The sequence below is a fragment of the Lissotriton helveticus genome, chromosome 12, assembly GCF_964261635.1.
Source record: "Lissotriton helveticus chromosome 12, aLisHel1.1, whole genome shotgun sequence".
Lineage (NCBI taxonomy): Eukaryota > Metazoa > Chordata > Amphibia > Caudata > Salamandridae > Lissotriton > Lissotriton helveticus.
In genome coordinates this window covers 887,807,799-887,827,529 of record NC_136073.1, presented here as the reverse complement: position 1 = coordinate 887,827,529, position 19,731 = coordinate 887,807,799, and the positions used below count along the sequence as shown (strand labels likewise).

General features: G+C 44.5%; 1 protein-coding gene across 3 annotated transcripts in view; it reads left to right on the top strand.

The window, feature by feature from the left end:
• LOC144799602 (phosphatidylinositol 4,5-bisphosphate 3-kinase catalytic subunit alpha isoform-like) overlaps nucleotides 1–19,731 on the top strand; it is a 308,439-nt gene that overhangs the window by 137,786 nt on the left and 150,922 nt on the right. For 2 of the 3 annotated variants that reach the window (XM_078670999.1, XM_078671000.1), the window contains exons 5-8: nucleotides 11,678–11,728; nucleotides 17,179–17,429; nucleotides 17,803–18,045; nucleotides 18,908–18,993. In XM_078670999.1, coding sequence (XP_078527125.1) covers nucleotides 11,678–11,728; nucleotides 17,179–17,429; nucleotides 17,803–18,045; nucleotides 18,908–18,993 — 631 coding nt within the window. The remainder of the gene's footprint in view (nucleotides 1–11,677; nucleotides 11,729–17,178; nucleotides 17,430–17,802; nucleotides 18,046–18,907; nucleotides 18,994–19,731) is intronic. The other variant, XM_078671001.1, reaches the window with a different exon arrangement.

Below are 19,731 nucleotides of genomic sequence, written 5' to 3'. Positions count from 1 at the left end.
TTGTCTAACAGCTGTACAGTGTGCTGGTGTTTTTATTTAGATATCTATAAAGTTTGCATAAGCCGCACAAAATGTATTATTGCTACTGATCCTTGGTGCGCTAACTCTCAAAATGGGATGTATGACGTTACAACGCATACTTTTACAACGCATACCTTTACAACACATTTTTTACAACGTAACATCCATTACAACGCATTCCATTACAACGCATGCCATTACAACAAATTTTTAAAAACTACCTTTACAACGCATTCCATTACAACGCATACAACCTTTACAACGCATACCATTACAACGCATAACATTACATTGCATGTATGGTAAGTATTGGATAGTGTAGGGGTAAAAATTACTATTCTAACTCCAGGGGGGTGCAACAGTAGGGTAAGTGTTGGATAGTGTAGGGGTAAAAATTACTATTCTAACTCCAGGGGGTGCAACAGTAGGGTAAGTGTTGGATAGTGTAAGGGTAAAAAGTACTATTTTAACTCCAGGGGGTGCAACAGTAGGGAAAGTGTTGGATAGTGTAGGGGTAAAAATTACTATTCCAACTCCAGGGGGGTGCAACAATAGGGTAAGTGTTGGATAGTGTAGGGGTAAAAATTACTATTCTAACTCCAGGGGGGTGCAACAGTAGGGTAAGTGTTGGATAGTGTAAGGGTACTATGCGTTGTAATGTTATGCGTTGTAATAGTATGCGTTGTAATGACATGCGTTGTAGTGGTATGCGTTGTAGTGTCATGCGTTGTAATGGTTGCGTGGTAATGGCATGCGATGTAATGGATGTTACGTTGCAAAAGTTTCGTTGTAATGGTAGTGCGTTGTAAAAGTTGCGTTGTAATGGTTGTTTCCCCTCAAAGTGAGAACAGCATCATTTTATGTATTACTGAAAATGAGCGCACAAGACTCAAATAAATGTTTACCTCTTGTATGATTCATAAACAAGGGACACACCTGGTCCTTGGGGACCCACAAGTTAGAATTGCTTTAGATCTCTGTGACATTAATGCCCTATGCTCACTGAAGCAGAACTGGGAAACTCGAGGGGGTGGTGCTTAAGTTACTTGCACTTATGTACCCTTATCTAACACCCATACATTAGGCAGTAGTTCCGGGTGCTTTTAAGTAACCAGAAGTAGCTCTCACTACAGAAAAGGTTGGAGACTCCTGGTTTAGAAAATAGTTTTTTTAGTTTGCTAATAACTTGACATTTCTTCAAACCTCTAGTGAGACTAGCATTAACCAGTACAGAAGTATACAAAGTAGCCAGTTTATGGTGAAACATTGTTATCCTCCATTTTGACATAGTATCTTTTATTGCAGGGAAACAAAATGAGGTTTGTGAATATTGTGTTGCTGCTCTTGAGGTCACAGCTTTCATTGCATTGATTTTGTGTTTCTGCACTCTCACTGTGTCCCAGAGTTCATGGCCCTCTAATGAAAGTGTGATGAACCTTCCATAAATGTGACAGCCTCCTGACTCGCATCCCCCTCTGCAAATATTCAGACCAGTCAAGGGGAAATTAATTGTTTTTTGGAGTGCTCTAAAAATAACATTTCCTATTGTTCAGTCCCATGAGGATTTTCGCTGTCTTGCAACAACAACTACTGAATGGAATTCTACCAGACTTGGCATGAGGATAGAATTTTACTTAGAGGCTCTTTTTTTAGCTGTAAATCCACTCAGTAGTTTTTGATCTGTTTGTGTCATGCTAAGATGTCGAGCAGGCTTCGAGTGGTTAACAATTTGCACATTTTGGCATTTGGGTGACTGTACCCCTGCTGAGACCAAGACGTAAAGAACCAAAGTTGTTGTAATACCTTATTCGATAAATATATCATAAAAGTACAGACATAGAAAAAAAACATAAGGCAATTTACCAAGTATTACTACAATTTCATTAAAAAAAAAAGACGTAAAGAACCAAAGGGAAAGCTTGCTTTCTGCAGGGGCAAGGATATTCGTGTTGGGGAGGGGGCAGGGGGGGGGGGGGGGGGGGGGTTAACATATAGAAAAGACTACCTGGAAACTGAAAGGAGAAGGACAGGAAAGAAGCTGTGCTTGATCAGGTGAGAGTGCCCTGGGGCCTGATTTCTGGACAGAAACTGGAGAATGTCTTTAGAAGGTAAAATTCGAAACACAGCCCATATTCAGTACATTAAACAATGGAGAGGCAGTAGGCGCGTACTGAACAGAAGAACAATAGACAACCCACCATGAATGATAGTTTGCATGCTCCCTGGGAAATGATGTGTTTGGAACTGAAAGGAGGTCACAACAAGGCAAGAAGCAGCTATTTTCAGAGTTGTGAGAGCCGCCCCACCGCTCCTGAGGGAGAAGAGCCGGAAATGAAGCTCTGTGTGCGAGTCACCAAGCCTCAGCGCTCCCTGGCACCCTGCGGTAACACAAACTAAGACTAGAGCACAAACACAAGAAAAGACAACAGAACCAAGGAACAGAATCCACAGGCAGGGCAGAGGGAAGGGCAGGACACTCTTCTGGGGAATGATACATGATGCAGAAACAAGGACTAGGAAAGGCAGAATTGGAGTCGAAGGAACCGGGAATGGGGTAAGCACGACCGACTGCAGGAAGACCAGAGCAGACCAACCTAACTAGCTATTTGGAGACACAAGACATAACCAGCAAACTAGAAAAGGAGAACATGAGGAGCAATGGTTGGTGGGAAGCAAATAGAACAAGGAACTCTGGAATACCAGGCATGGATTCTGCACAGAACCGAATTAAGGCAAGCATCCGATAACAAGAATAGGGAAAGACGAGCAATGGCTCCAAGACGGGAGCCGGGAAATCAAGAAACCATGAAACATTGAAATAATCAAATCACTCTCACTAGGAGCGGGCTTTAAAGCCGCAAAGCAAGGTTCGCGCAGTCTCATCAGTAAGATGGTTTCGAGAATGCTGAGCTGAGAGGGGGATATGGGTGACAGCTGAGGAGAGGAGCCCAATTGCAGAGAGAGGGGCAATCCGTTAGAAAGGTGGGATATCAGACTTCCACCTCCTGAGGGAATGATGCAATCTTATCTTATCTTATCAAGAATTTATACAGTGCACGTTCACCCGAGAGTTTCATGGCGCTAACCGATATACTCTGGGAAACTACCACTCAAGGCTGAGGGAGGACTAATCCAATGCATGGGCAAACAGCCATGTCTTGAGTAGTCGCCTAAACTGAAGAAGAGTGACACAGGAACGGATTCCTAAGGTGAGGGAGTTCCACAGTTTAGTAGCAAGCGTTGCAAACCTGCGTCCTCCCTTGCGTTGGAATTTATAACGAGGAACGGTCAAGAGAATTTGTGATGCAGAACGCAGGTTGCGCGAAGGAGTATACTTGGGCAAGAGTTCTTGAATGAATTTGGGGCTGCATGCATTAAGGGACTTAAACGTCATGCAAGCAGCTTTAAAGAGTGTGCGCTGTGTAATAGGAAGCCAATGGAGTTGCTTCAACAACGGTCTTGCAGATTGCCAGTGCTTGAGACGATAAATGAGTCTGGCTGCCTGATTTTGAGCCATCTGAAGGCGTTTACTAAGGGCAGCCGGAAGGCCCAGGTAGATGGCGTTGGCGTAGTCTAGGTGTGACAGCACCAAGGCCATCACAACCTGGGTCAAAGCGGGCTGGGTAAGCATCGGGTTGATCTTCTTTATTTTCCGGAGCTGGAAGAAACAAGATGATACCACTGAATTGACTTGAGGTTTTAGTGATAATTCTTCATCAATAAGTACCCCTAGGCTTTTGACAGAGCTGGATGGATTCGGGGGAAGGCCCAGATTGGGAGGCCAATAATGTGGTCCCCAAAGGAGCTTACTTTTGCCAAAAAGAACCAGTTCTGTCTTCTCGGGATTCAGTTTCAATTGGTTGCTGTCCATCCACTGGCATATAAAGAGCATGGTGGACTGAAATTGATGGACAGATTCTGGGGAGTAATCTATAGTGAAAGTGAGTTGCAGATCGTCCGCGTAATTAAAAGTAGTGACTTTAAAAGTTTTTAGGGAGCGAAGCAAGGGAAGCATATAAATGTTAAACAAGATGGGTGATAAAGAAGAGCCCTGGGGGACCCCATAGGTGGAGTAAAGTTTAGAGGATAAGAAAGGCGGCAGGCCGACTGATAGCGAGCGGTCACAAAGAAAGGACCTAATCCAGTCGTGCGCAGGGCCGCGGATGCCGGCTAGTCTCACCCGTTCGAGAAGGATGTCATGGTCGACCGTGTCAAACGCAGCCGACAGATCGAGCAAGACCAGGGCCTGAGGAAGGCCCAAGTCTGCATTATGGCGTAAGGAGTCCAGGACTGCTGTAATGACCGCTTCAGTTGAATGAGCCGGACGAAATCCGGCTTGTGTAGAGTCCAAGATGTCGAACTGTTCAATAAAGCTGGAAAGATGAGATGTCACGTGGGCTTCCAATACTTAGGCCAGATATGGCAGCAGAGAGATTGGCCTGTAGTTCGATAAAACAGTGAATTCCACGCCTGATTTTTTTTGCAGGGGCATCACCACTGCCTCCTTAAATGAGTTGGGTACCGCCCCTTGAGTCAGAGAGGAGTTAAGAAGACCCAGTATGGGAGAAGGAGAGGCAGTAATTACATTTTTTAAGACATGAGGGGGGCAGCAATCTCGTGGGGAGCCCGACTTGATTCTAGCCATGAGAGCAAGGAAGGACGGAGCGTCCAAAAGGGGGAAGTGATCAAGGAAAGGTTTGCTGGGAATGTAAGTGAAATCAGGAGGGGCAGGAGAGGTAACTGGGATACTAGACTTAATAAGTGTAATTTTGTCCAGGAAGTACTGGTTGAGGGCATTTCAAAAATCTTGTGTAGCTTTAAGTTTGGGCTGAGTTTGCAGGATTCGAAAGCTTATCCACGATGGAAAAAATGTCCTTTGATTTATTATTGGACATTTCAATTGCATTAGAGAAAAATTCTGATTTTGCTAGAAAAATGGCCTTCATGTATGCAGAACTTGCAGCTACATAGTCGGTCTTTCCGAGAGAGTCATAGTTCCTTCTCCACTCACGCTCCTTTTGACGAACAATTAGTTTTTTTGCCCTAAGGTCAGGAAAGAACCACCTGTGAGCATCGGATTGGCGCAGAGTCTTCAGTTTTTCAGTGGGGCGTATGTGTCGCTTGCTTTCGTGAGCCATTCAGAAATATTAGCTGCAGATTGGTTAAGATCAGTATTACACGCGTGTGCATAGAGCGATGGGCGCGGCATGCTGGGACTGCCATCCCGAAAAGAGGGGGAGTTGCATTTACCATTTGGGCGTGTGCATGGGCATGTGCATAGAGCGATGGGCGCGGCCTGCTGCGACTACGAGGGGGTGTTGCATTTACCATTGTTGTAGGTGTTGTCGGTTGACGCGATGTGGGGCGTTTAATTTCCGTCGGCTGGAGCCGAGCCGTCCCAATACGAGTGGGCGTCGTCCCAATACAAGTGGGCGTTGCATTTACCATTGTTGTGGGCGTTGCATGTTGACGCGATGTGGGGCGTCTGATTGCCGTCGGCTGTAGTGGAGTGTCAGGTGACGTTCCCATATTGCATTGAGGACACGGCTTCACAGTGGACGCATTCTTCTACGGGGGCTGAGCCGGGTGATGAGGCGATTCTGAGTCGCGGGGCCTGAGCCGTGTGATGGGGCGATTCAGAGTAAGTTAAAAAAAAAAACGCGGGCCTGAGCCGGGTGATGGGGTGATTCGGAGTAAGCTTTTTTTTAAAAACGCGGGGCCTGAGCCGGGTGATGGGGGTGATTCTGAGTAAGTTTTAAAAAAAACGTGGGCTGAGCCCGGTGATGGGGCGATTCAGAGTAAGTTTTTGCAAATTGAAAGCATTGCAGACATTCGATTTCATCCCCGGACAACGTCGGGACGGGCTGCTAGTTTAAAATAAATATATAAAATTAATTTACATTATAATGTAAAATTTTTCCAAGTTTATTAAACATTTATATACTTTTCTCTATACTTTAGTTTAGGGAGATCTCCCATTTATTTTTAAATTCAACAAAGGTTCTATAGTATTTTATAACCACACAATAAATGTTTTATTTTTAGACACTTTTTAACACTCAATGAAATATATTTTTAAGTAGTTTAAATAATGTAATACTATTTCCTTTGGAGTTTTATTTTAAGTCCCTTCTTCTGTAAATTTCTATAGGAGGGTGTTGCAATAACGTGGTTCACCATGTTTGGTGCTGGACATACTCCAGATATGAGCTGCAGTACATTTACTGGTGTTGTGGGTAATATTTGGCTTTAGTAACTTTAGTAGTGCAGTTTGTTAATAGCGATGGAACTTGTCTTTAGTGGGTAGGTGCACAATTCTACCTGACCCCTTCCATAACCCTCCATAAACTCTCCTTTACTTCTTCCTTAACTCCACCCCTGTATTTGCAAGTAGTGCCAATTTCCCCTGGTACTCCAGGCCACGTTTCAGTCCATCGTTTAATTCCTACTGCAGATTGGGACCAACAATTGAGGTTGCATGCGTGGCCGTTCAGAATGTACATGGCCTAGGAGTTTGCACACGACTGTTCCTAGTATATAAGGACCAAAGCTGATTTGCATATTGTTAATTCTCTTCTGTAATGGAATAGTCAAGCTAAAAATAAAAACTCATATGGAATGTGCCCAGACTATTTCTAGTGGCTAAGATTAATTCAAGTTTCCATTCATCACTTTTTTGTTGGATAATTGACATTTTTATTATCTTTTTATTAAAGATTTTTTTCATTATGAACAATAGATATCTGCAGACAAAGTTAAATATAGAGTGCACATTGCAAGTCTTGATAGTTAATCATTTTCATCAATCTGATTCAATCTAACAGTATGTCAATGGGGAATTCTTACATCTCATCTGAAATAAGCTCACACATCTTGTCACTGCTGAACAGGGGAGACACAGTGACACCAACAGTTTTCGTTGTCCACACAGGTCACAAAAAGGGGTCATGCCCTCCTATTGTAGGAGAATAAAGGCAAAATGTGTACTGAGAAAATGAAGACATCAGAAAGCAGTTGTCAAATTTAGCAAATAGACATTGGAATCAGAATGAGGTTTAAAAATCCTGTGGCTTTGATTGTGTAGAAATATGAGAAATGTTATTATTCCTGAAGGGATGTATGACATTACAACGCATGCTTTTACCAAGCATGCCTTTACAACGCTTTATTTACAACGCATGCCTTTACAACGCATAGCGCTTTGGGGTGCTGGATAGTGAATAGTTTAATTTACTATTCCAACTCCAGTCCCCGTGAATAGTAGGGAAGGTGTTGGATAGTAAATTAAATCTATTCCCTATCCTAGAGCGCCCCCCAGCGCAATGCGTTGTAATGGTTGGCGTTGTAAAAGTTGCGTCGTAAAGGCACTGCGTGGTAAAAGTTGCGTTGTAAAGGATGTTTCCCTTCCTGTAATGACCTTCAGCGTAAAACAACCAACAAACGTGATATCCTAAATATTTCCTTTCTGCTTTTAGTGTTGTCTCACTATACAAGAACAAGCAAGATACCAAGGATTTAAAAAAAAAAACTTTATTTACCATTTAGTACATCATAGCAATACAGGTAGGGTCGTTCACTGTCACTGTCACTGTCACGGTCATAACATTGAGGAAGGTAAAATGAAGCATATACATCAATACACTAGTCAACATAGCTTGTATTTATTGGGGAAGCAAAGCAGCTAGGCTTAAAAAACACAGTCCCAATGGCCCATCTCTTTTCTCTGTGAATAATTCTCCGACTCAGCAGCAGGTCTGTAGTCCCACCCGTATCCAGCCGCCACATGCAAGGGCCATAGACATAGAGACACGAGCACTAAAAAGCACAGCAAAGCAGAGGAAAGCACACAGCTGAAACTGTTGAAGCTGGTCACCCCACCCCGCGGGATCAATGCCTTGTTCTAATTGTGAGTCAGAGGCTCGTCAAGCGCATTCCACATAGGACCTGTATGGTCCCCAGATGTGCTTGGGACGGGAACAGCCAGGCAGTGTGCTAGAGTATAGTTTGCTGTTAACGTTGCAGTAAGCCAGACTAAGCAGCAACCTTGCAAAGTGGGAGCTGTTCTACGGCCCTAGTGTATAGCTATTTCTCTTTTGGCCAGCAGCAGACTAAGGGACACAAACCTCCTGACGCCTCTGGGGAAGTTTGCCGCATGCCCCAGTAGTGCCACTTCCAGTGTGGGGACGAGATACAGCTCGGTCATGTTGCCTAGTGTACTATGCACCGTCTCCCAATAGGACTGTAGTTTCAGGCAGGACCATATAAGATGAGTGGGGTGCCGCATTTTCGACAGGTATGTTGACTGGACGGATCTAGTCTATCGGCTCTGGCGGGGGTGATGTATGTTCTGCATAGAAAATTGAAATTCAGAAAATTATGCCTGCTGTTAAGCGAGACTTCTTTCGTTACAGCGCAGCATTTAGTCCACTGGTAGTCTGTGATGGGGCGGCCTAAATTGTCTTCCCAATATTTCCGGATCTTGTTGTCATTGGCCGGAATAATCCTGGAGCACGTCTTAAACAGTTTAGATATGAGATGAAGCCCACTCTCATTTTCAATGACGAACGAAAGCGGAGTGAACGAGTCCGGTTCAATGGGGAAGCCAGACAATGTGGCACGGAGAGCCGAACGTATCCGACTCAGCACAAAGCTGTCTATATAAGTGGCATTGTAGAAGCGGACATCTTCTGTCGCCGAGAAGATGTGGCCATCTGGGTACAGATCACCCAGTTTAGAGATGTCAAATTTGGCGAATGTGCGCTGCACCAGTTTTTCACCGGTGATAGGCAGCCAGCGGGCGTTAGGGACAGGGAGGGCCGAGGAATATAGAGTGGAGGTGCCGGTGATTTGTATCAGCTTATCCCAGGCCCAGCTGGTAGTGGAAACTGTCTGGATATTCTTAGGGTCTCTAGGTACGCTCTTGGATAATACAGTGGATAATCGCTCAGGAAGGACGAAATCCGCCTCAAGGGTGTGGAAGGGGATCCTAGCGTCTGGGTGGAACCCTGCAAAGGCATAGCGGCATTGGGCCACAAGATAATACAAGTGGAAATCCGGCACCCCCCCTTCCCCTCTCATATGGCAGAGTGAGCACCCGCCAGGGTAAGCGAGCACGTTTGCCCCCCATACCAACCGGATAAGGTGGGAGCGCAATATCGAGAAGAAACTGTTCGGGAGAGGTATGGGAATATTATTAGTATAAAGATATAAAAATTTGGGGATGACCACCATCTTAATAACTGCAACCCAGCTGGCGATAGACAATGGCAACCACAACCATCTTTCCACTTGGGCTTCGAGGGCGCTTATTGCTTGCCCATAATTGAGGCGAATGATCTGGGCAGCGTCAAGATGGACGTGGATGCCCAAATATTTAACTGAGTCAGAGCACCACTCGTGGGGGAATTCACAGTCCCACTGAGCCGTACTGGGAGTTAAAGGGAAAATAACCAACTTACTCCAGTTGATGCTCAGGCAAGAGTGTTGACCGAATCGAAGAATCTCTCTAATGAGAGGCTCTAAGTTCACCTGAGGTTCTCTGACATTGAGGATGGTGTTGTCTGCATAGAGCGAGACCAGGAGGGGGCCAGTGTTGAATTGGAGGCCTCTCTGCAGATGCCTTTCCTGGAAATGTCGAATTAAGGGGTCCATGGCAAGGATAAACAATAAGGGGGACAGCGGACAGAGAATATGTTCTCGGGAGAGTTACGGGTGAATGGACCCAGTTGGACACACCAGCCAATAATCGATTCTAGTCCAGGTGTTGTGTTGGCCAGCATAATGCATGTATTCGGTGTGGGGTGGGTTGCGGGTGCATCAGATGTCTAAGAGAGAGAATTGCTCGCACAGATCATGAAGGGCGCGGCGCACACGGTTTAGTGCCGGGCGAGTCTGAGGTGCCGTCTAATCCTGGATTGAAGAGCAGATTGAAATCCCCCCCACCACTAATAGGACAGGATCTATCTTTGAAAGCTGGGCCTGCAGGGTATGAATGAATTCAGGGGAGTAAGTGTTCGGGCATATATACACACCAAAGCTGCACTGTGACCCATTAGTGACCCAGTGACAATGAGGTATCTACCCTCATTGTCCTTTACAACTGAACCGAGGCAGAAGGGGACCCTTTTGTGAATGAGAATGGCCGTGCCCCCAGCTTAATTGCTTAAGTTGGCAAAGTACCTTTGTGCACCCCAACTTGAATGGAAACGTGCAGGGTTGGATTTAGGTAAATGCATTTCCTGTAGGAAGGCAATGTCTACATTGTGTCAAATAAGATAATGAACCACATGTCTTCTCTTACGATTATCATTGAGACCCCTGACGTTCCAGGACATCAAGGACATGCCAGAGGGACCTTCAATATCACCCAGCCGAGCCATCTGCTAGTCGCAGAATGGGTGATGGATACAAGCTCCAACAGTGAAACGCAGACCATGACAGTGCACCAAACGGAAGATAACCACAAATGGCATAACAATAGCAATTATCCCCCCCCATCCCCCACCCACCCTCACTAAGAAAAAAGCAAGGCAGACCCATAACCGATAACAATACGTGAAGTACCTATTGGCTTTACAGTGGAAGGAGGAAACCCTGGAAAGGTACAACCAAGTAACAAAGAACATACCCAAGGTGTACACCGTGAGGGGTGGCAACACCGAACACCAAGGATTTTAGCAATTTACAGGAAGGGTGATAGTGTAACTAAATATAATAAGAAATAAAATACCTTATACTGTACATTAAAAGAATATTGCAAGTTCGACAGATTTTAGTATAGGCCCCAGTCCAAATTGATAGACTGCTGGGAAATGAGCACATCTGGTGTGGTTGGGCTGACCCAGGAGCCTGATCAATGCAGAAGTATTGGAGTATAGTACAGTATAATTTGAAATGTGCAGAAGTGACATACACTGACACACCACTTCACATGGCCAGCAGAGTCCAAAAGCTTTTAATTAAGTTATTAATGTTATTTATTAACTAAGGTATTAAAGATTAAACAATCAATAACTATTAAGAAGTAACTCAATACCATCATATTAGAATGTGAAATGCAGAGCACATCCAAGTTGAAATTGTGTTCAACCTCTTGCAGAAAGTGTATCAGACGCATTACCTCTGCATTATAGCAAAGAGTTTGCAGACCCACACTCATAAACAGCCGCAGATGCAAGCGGTGAAGCTCCTGTAGCTATGCGGCACACACCGTGGGTATTATTGGCTCCAATGGCAGTGTAACATTGATGGTTAGACTGCCAGTGCTGTGTGCCTCCATGTTGTCTCCGGTGGTGTGTTGGAGATTGTTGCACGCCCCTTGTACCCTCTGACCTAGTCTTGGATGGTGGCAGCTTATTGTTGTTTTTGAGGTACGCTAGGTGCTTCACAAGAAGAAGTCCACTTCCTTATGTGACTCAAGGGAGCCTCTTTTGTTTTAGTAAAAGTAATGTTCACAAGCATCATGGGCAGTCATCACTGTCGCGAGAGAGCTACAGGCTTATGCTTAGCGATCCTTGCTGGTGCACCTCTTATTAGGGCTACTGTTTGTAATCATTTTGATATAAGGAATGGTGTTTGCAAGATTGAGGTTGATCACTCAAAGCATAGAACTATCCAGTTCCCCACTTCATTATCCATTTTCTCCCTTTGTTTCAAGAACTGACTGGAGGGAATCAACACTGTTCCAGCCAGGGTGGCCCAAAGGAAGGTATGTACACACAGCCATTGGCCATTACAATGCATTGACTATTACAATGCATAGACTATTACAATGCATTGACCATTATAATGAATTGTGTATGATGACATTTCCACACTGGCCCAGACTGAGTAGCTGACCATGTAATCTGTGATATGTGCTGGGCATTGATGGGCTGTGTGCTGCTACCCACCTGTCTGGCATTTGCAATGTAAGAGCTGCTCACCACCTCTCTCTTCTTTTAAACTCAGACCTGTCTCATATCTGTTGCTCTCGTTGTCTCCTGTACGTGGAGCTGCAGGCTGCCCACTTCCTTTTGGCCAGTAATAAGCCCACGGAACACCCGATGGCCCTGCTACTGACCTTGTCCATGTGAAAACCCACAAACACTTGGTCTAGAGTCACAGACCAGAGCCCTGATGCATGCTTTACCTATCAAAACCAGTTCCGAATGGGTTGTCCAAGAAGTGAACTCAGTAGCTACAGATGTTATTGATTACCTGCTTAAGCCTATCACACCCCCTCACCAGAGATGGAAACTGGCTGCTGAAAGATCCACGGTTACCAGTGCAGTGGGAAGAGTGGTGAAGCAAAGTCCTCTCTGCTCTAAATATAGTTTTTCTTTTTCACTTACCAGCTTTGTGTGTTAGCTTGGCAACCCGGTCGATGATTAGCAACTGATCAAATTACCTTCTTGGTCCATTGGGAGCTCTATGTGCCCTTGGACTTGCACACTCTTTGTTCACACCTAACCCTAACCCAATAGGCAAGCCTCCTTGGTTTCTGTAAATGCACTTTCAAATTACAAGACCCTGTCTCCTTCCTATATAGCTACCACCAGAACTTTGATGATGTTTCCTTTGTATTGTTTTGGATGTCTGCATTGCAAACCTCTGGAGTTCAAATCCTCTTTGGCCGCGAATCTTAACCAATACAGAAGTATACAAAGTAATCAGTTATGGTGGAATAGGATTTTGATACAATACCTTTCATTGTAAGTAAATGTAAGAAATGTATTACTATGTTGGGTGACCGATTGCTCAGGGAATAATAAAACCAGCGTGAACCCCAAAGTCACTAAATTAATCTGAGCTGATCCCTCTGATAGCTATGATACAGAACAGACCAGCTTAAATTGGGGCAATATGTAACATATGTATACAGTACCAAAACAATTAGGAAGTCAAAACACCCAGAAATAAAAATCCCCAAACCAAATAAGAAAAATAAAGTGAAACTTAATTAAAAAAAAATGGCTACAAAATGTCAAACATCCTATAAGTAGCTATATGTATTTTCAAAGTTTTAAGTAAAAATAGCACCAGATAACATTAAGCACCATCAATAGTTTATGGGTGCGGTCGATTAGGACCTAGATGCAATCCGTGATGCATTGTGGTTCTGTTACACCAACCAGGTTTATCCCAGTCAAGGATTTTCCCTTCTGACTTAATCTTGTTATGAAGCTCAAAATCCTTCCGCAGGTAAAAGCTGAAAATGTATTTGAGGAGGGTGCATTGAAATGCGACACCTTTGCTGCAAGAGCTCCCTGATGGCTCCCGAGGTCCTGAAAGTCCAAACATTTTATACGTTTCCACTTACCAGCGTTTCAGGAACAGCTCCTCTGGGTCATCTCTATAGCTCTTGGCTGCAAGGACATCATATATTGGCCAGGACTCACTCCAGCAGACGCCACTAGCACGGTCCAGTCCAGGTCCAGGTGGTACCGGTCGCTTCAGGAAACAGGCCTCTTGGAGCTTGCTGTATCCCTGTAGCAACACAGAAAGTCAGCCAATTGACCCTATGAGTGCACTTCTTTTTTCCTTCTTGCACGAGGAGCCAGGCCCAGTCCTTCAGAACTACTCTCAGGTCACAGACAGCAGGTTCAGTCTTTTGATCTTACGCAAGGTCAGAAAGTGCCCTCAGCAAGGTCCCTTGGAATGTCACATGTGTGGTTGGTATTAGCTAGTGGGTAGGTGACTCCAGGCTCCTACTTTACCAATAGGGTAAAAGTTCCCAGGGACAACCCTACACAGTTTTGCAGCAGTTACTTTTTGCCCTGCTGCAAAGAATCACAAAATGCCACTTGAACTCATAAAATCCAAGATGGGAAAACAATTTATTCCTTGTGCAGAGGTATTGTGTCCACCCATAGGTGTGGCCAGGGAAATATGCAGCTTCCTCCCCTGTGTCCACTCCAAACCAGTTTTGGGGGTAGCTTACCGTCCACTGGCTAGTGTGGGAATTGGGAACAAAGACTTTCCCTTTTTTGGGTCTCACCTTACACTAAACTATGAAAGGGCAGTCCTCACCTCTATCCCTTTCAATTTAATGAAGTTCCTAGGTCCATTCCAGCTGTTCTTACTAAGTTGATAGGGATCAAACGCTCCATACCCAGTCTGTCCGGTCATCAGCCCTAATCCATTGCTCTGGATACCAGTTTTCACACCTTATTAAGGTCAACACTTGCTGTGCACATGCTAGCTGGGTAATGCAAATTAGCCTTGGGGAGGTTCAGGCAGGGGGAAGGTAACTTTCTAAAAGCTGCTTTTCCTAAATACTTGTTAAACTCTAACTTCAACAATGGATTGGAATTTTATTAAATGGGAAAAATATTCTCTGAATGTCAAATTTTGCTGTTTCCTGTCAAAAGTTACAGATGTAAATTTATAATCTGTGCTTTAACATTTTCTAGGATCCAGATGCAGCACTGCCTATTAAAATAGCTTTTGAGGCCTAGTCATTGGAGGAACATTTCAACTTTAATTTTGCATGTGTCCATTTTTTCCGGGAATTCCAAGTCTCACTATAAAATAATTAATTTTATGGTGTTGTCACAGTGTTCTATTTCTTTATGTTTTGATTTTTAATGTTCATAATGTTAATATATTATTACAAATGTTTTTATCATACTTTGTTACAGCTGTGATGATTGTGTTGTACTGCCCCATGACATGCCCTGCACCAACTCCCTGGAGCAAGACCTTGACTGCTCATCTATGTCTCCTATAATCTTGGAGGCGTCATGACTTCAACTTTCTTGTGCACATCTTGTAACCAAAGCACTGGTTGCTAAAGGCCATTCGCAGTCTCTCTTTAAGAATGCTTAGTAGCCATTTCATCTGTGTGCTCCAGAAACTGATCCTGGCACTTCCAAAGATGCTTCTTGTTGTGGCTGTGGGTGTTGTAGAGATCCTTTAAATATCTTTGGGCTGGCTGCAGGTCACTTAAGACATTCACTGTGCTGTGTGTGTGTATGGGTTTTAGTTCTCCCTGGGCAGGCTGGAATTATTGTAGACTATGTTTAAAGCTCAGTGGGCTGGCTGTAAGTGGTGTGGCCTCCTGTGATGCACCTTGGCTGTCCCTATGTGGTGCAGGTATCTCACAATGTTCACTGCCCCCTTGGAAGGTAGATTTGGCTACTGATATCTTTCTGTGCTGTCTACACGTGTTGTAGGTGACTAGAAAAGCTAATGGCTACAATAAACCTCATACACACTTCTTATTCTATCTATAATGGGCATGGACCTCAACCATTGGTATCTGAGTCACCTGGAAGTGGTGCAGGTTTACTACAGACCTAGAAACTGATCTTGGTGGCATGTAGGCTTCCTGAGAGGATCCTTGGAAAAGTTAATAGTGGCACAGGTACCCCTCAAAGTGAATGGGGCAAAAAAGTGGTTTAAGCCTTTTACAAAGCTTTTTGGGACATCTGGATTGGGCATACATCTTATACTTAGCGTCTTGTATAAGTTACAATTAATGAGGATTTTTCTTTTTTTAAATGTTATTTTTATTGATAACACAGACATGCATACACATTAAGGTAATCTCAAAATTGTCAATGCAACATGTAGTTCATACAATATTTGTTTACAGTAGTGAATGCCTGAAAAAATATCACAAGGGTTTTAAAATTCTAATATTGTGTGGAACAGCCATCTCGCGACACCCAGGGAAATACATCCAAGGGGCCGATTACGATCTTGTTAGGAAAGGGTCTGAATGGGATTCGGTATTGCAGAATCCGATTCAGAACCCTTGTTTCCGAACGATTCGTACACATTTCCCAACGACTGATTAGGATGCCCAGAAACCGTTCGGGCAGTCCGAATCGGTTCTGAAAGGCATTCGGACAGCCTGAGTTTTTCGGAGCCGATTTGTACAGGTCTATGGACACCGTTTCCGGACAAACGATTACGATGACCAATTCGGACAGCCATTCCGGCTCGGTCTGCCAAACACTAAACGGCTGTCAGAATCCCCCCTTCACCTGGATGCATCCGAATGGAGCCTGTGGGGGTACCCAAGGGACCCCTCTTCCCTACCATGTACAATGTGGCAAGCACCATGGGGTGCCCGCCACAGGGTGCAAGGTTTTCCCCATCCATACCTTATTTCAATTGGAGCCTGTGTTCTTGTTCGGAACACAGGATCCCATTGAAGCCAATGGGTATCCGACGGAACGATGTTGGGAAGCATGGTTTTCGAACGGTTGGACTCTCAGAAACCGATTCGGTCGGAAGAGTTTCCTAACAAGATCGTAATGGCCTCCAAGTGTCTTCCCAACAATAATTGAGGATTCTTATGAAGTTTTATTGGCTGAATGCAAGTGGTGAAAATGTCTTGGGAAGCTCTTTGTCAATTGCTTGTTGTGTAGCCTCTACGCAGTTTTCATTAGTTATGAACCTTAAACTTCTGCAAGTTTTTGGGCTGGCCGAAAGTGGTCTAAGCCAGACAAAGCTGTAAACTGTATAGGCCTCACGGGTTGTCCTGGTCTGGCTTTAACTGGTGTTGAACTCATGGGGTTCTTTGGACATTTGTATGCAGTTTACCAGGTATTCCAAGAGATGATTTTATATGTTACAGAACACTCACTAAGCTGTTTTGAAAAACTTTAAGTGGGTCAGACCTCCCATGAAACTCCTTCAGTTGGTTGTAACTGGTGTAAGTCGCTTATGAAGCACCTTAGACTAAGTGCTAGTATAATCGGCATTCGACAAAGCTTTTCTGGCCACTCCTGTTGCACCTAGATATATTTTTAGATAAATTGCAAGCGGGGTAGCCTTATGCAAATCAATTTGGGCATGCAATACATGGTGTAGATCTCATGTAAAAGTCATTGATGTTGGTCTTTTTGAGGCACTGTCGAAGACTAAATGGTGTATGCCTTCTAGAAATCACATTTTAGTGTTGAGGTGCAGGCTTCTTGCAAAGTCTTTGAACAAGATGTGAGTAATGTAGGCCTCATACAAAGATTCTTGAATTGCCAAAGTGCTGTAGACCATTTACGAATCTCTTTTTGTCCCGCTGCAAGAAATATAACTTCCTGCAAAGCACTTTATGCTGGTGCACAAACAGTGCACTTAATTGTTTCTGTACGAAATTGGAGTTTGGAAAACCTATTTTAGTTGTCTATGCTTTTTTACTTACTTGGTTTCCTCTTTCCTGCCCCTCAGGAGGCATCATCGTAACCATCTGGGTGATCGTATCACCCAACAACGACAAGCAGAAGTACACTCTGAAGATTCCGCACAACTACCTCCCGGAGCAGGTGATCGCAGACGCCATCCGCAAGAAGACTCGCAGCATGCACCTTTCCCCAGAACAGCTCAAGCTCTGCGTGCTGGAGTATCAGGGCAAGTACATCCTCAAGGTCTGCGGCTGCGACGAGTACCTGCTGGAGAAGTACCCGCTTAGCCAATATAAGGTGAACTGCCTTTTAGAAGTCTCTTCTCTGTAGCTCCCATTAGTGTCCAGAGAAACGTCTTTTAGGGACATTGTCCCACAGAATGGGATGGCGTATTAGAACCTCACGGCATCCATCCTGCTCATTTTCTACATACCTTCACTGGCAAGTTCTGCTTGGTCCCCTGCTTTGCTTTTGCTTTTCTAAGCACCAATGCTTTGCTTGCATGTGAAAGGTATTGAATCCATTCACTGTCTTTGGCTCCATCGCATGCACCAGGAAGTTGTTCCCTGTACAGTACGTGCTTTTCCCCAAAAAGTATTTTGGAATACTATCCAAGGGTCCTGATGTTATGTTTTTTTCCTGCTATTTTTGGTGTCTGCTCCTTGTACAGTACATCAGGAACTGTATTAGCCTTGGCCGCCTACCGCACCTCATGCTGATGTCCAAGGACAGCCTGTACAGCCAACTGCCAGCCAACGTCTTCGTCATGCCGTCCTATGCCCGCCGCTCTGCCACCGCCTCATACATGAACGGCGACGCACCTGCCAAGTCCCTGTGGTCCATCAACAGCCTGTTGCGCATAAAGATTCTTTGTGCTACGTACGTGAATGTCAACATCCGGGACATCGATAAGGTGAGCCTTGTAGCAGTGGGATAGGTTAATGACCCCTTAACTTGACCAGGCAAGGCAGGGAGTCTCCTTCGGACCCTTGTTTAGAAGGAGCAGTTCCTCCTTCACAGCCTTTTTTGAAGCATCTGTTAAGCCCTCTTTCTCTTTATCCAGACTTTCCCTGCTTTCTAACAAGTGGGATGCTCTTCTATGGTAAAGGACAGATATATGTGGCTGACCACTGAAAAATGAGGCTAGAAAATTAGCTTCCATTCAGCCACATCCTGTCCTTTAAGCTCCAGCCACCAGAGCAGATGCAGTTAGTGATATGGAGTTTGTGGATAAGAGGTCTGAGTGGTTACTAGAATGAGTTAAGTTTTCACCCAATGCCCCATTGACAAATAAAGTTGATTTTTGTTGGTGAGAGTTTGTTGCTTTTGAAATCAGGGAGCCCAAGGGGCCTATTATTCTTGGACTACACTTTTGCTCAGTGTGAGGAAGGTGGGATTGATACTCTCATTAACAGTGTTTTAAAATAAAGGCCAGAGTAGGGTGGGGCTGAGAAATGCAACACAATATTGTTAGCAAAATCAATTCCAGAGAGACTATTAGTGATTTTTTTCTGTAATTAGCTAATTTCATTTTGCTATGGTTGTCACTTTTGTTGTCCTGATAGCTTTTATGTATTTTCTTTGACTACACTGTTTTTGTGCACTGCCATGATGCCACAAACAATTCTGACTGGCTAATAGTGCCCAAAAAGCATGTTTATCTAGAATTCAGGAAGACTGTTGTCCAATAAAAAACTTTAGTGAAGAGCTATTTTTGTCTTCCATTTTTTCCTTGACATTATTTTTTCACCTGATTTTTCTTTTCTTCTTCTTAGATTTACGTTCGGACAGGAATTTACCACGGTGGAGAGCCTCTCTGTGACAATGTGAACACTCAACGGGTCCCCTGTTCAAACCCTAGGTAACACGCGTCAGTGTGCCCAAGGGTCTGGTAGCCACTTCATTGCTTCTAATGTACTGCTTAGACAGAGGTGCACAGGCTTGCTGCATAGGAGTAGCCAGGCATTATCCTGCCCCCATCACTGATTCTGATTAAAGAGCCATTTGGTTATTTAAAGATTCCTATTCAATTACATATGGAGTTCCTCAGCTGTGAGTTGCTGTAAATCCCCTTCAATACCAAAGTGGATGATGGACGGAGCGCTTGAGCAAATCAAACACTCACCCCCAGTCAACTGATCTGGGTTTGATCCATCATCATTCTTTAGCTCACTCCGCCACCCCAGTTCAGACCTGGCCATATGCAAATCAGTCTGACCCTGTGCCTCATGGGAACAGTCCGGCCCGAACTGCCAAGCCATGTCTTCCATGGACCGGAAACAAGCGTCCTGGGACCAGTTTCGGGTTCATAACCCTCATCAGCCAGGCTGATAAATCCCCTTCAAGACGTGGACATGTCGCATGCTTCTCTGCACAGTGGCCGCGTGCATTGAACTGTCGTTGCTGATAGTGTGTCAGCGGGTCAAATGCTGGATACAGATTACTACGTGTAACCAGCAATCCAAGCATGAGCCACTAGGCCTTTCATACTCCTAATCTTGGTAAAAAGCAGGCCATTAAGCTGGGATTTATTTAGAGCTTGTATGTACAGTAAGTAGACTATGTTGGTCTTGACAGTCCATGGATACCACCAGCCCTG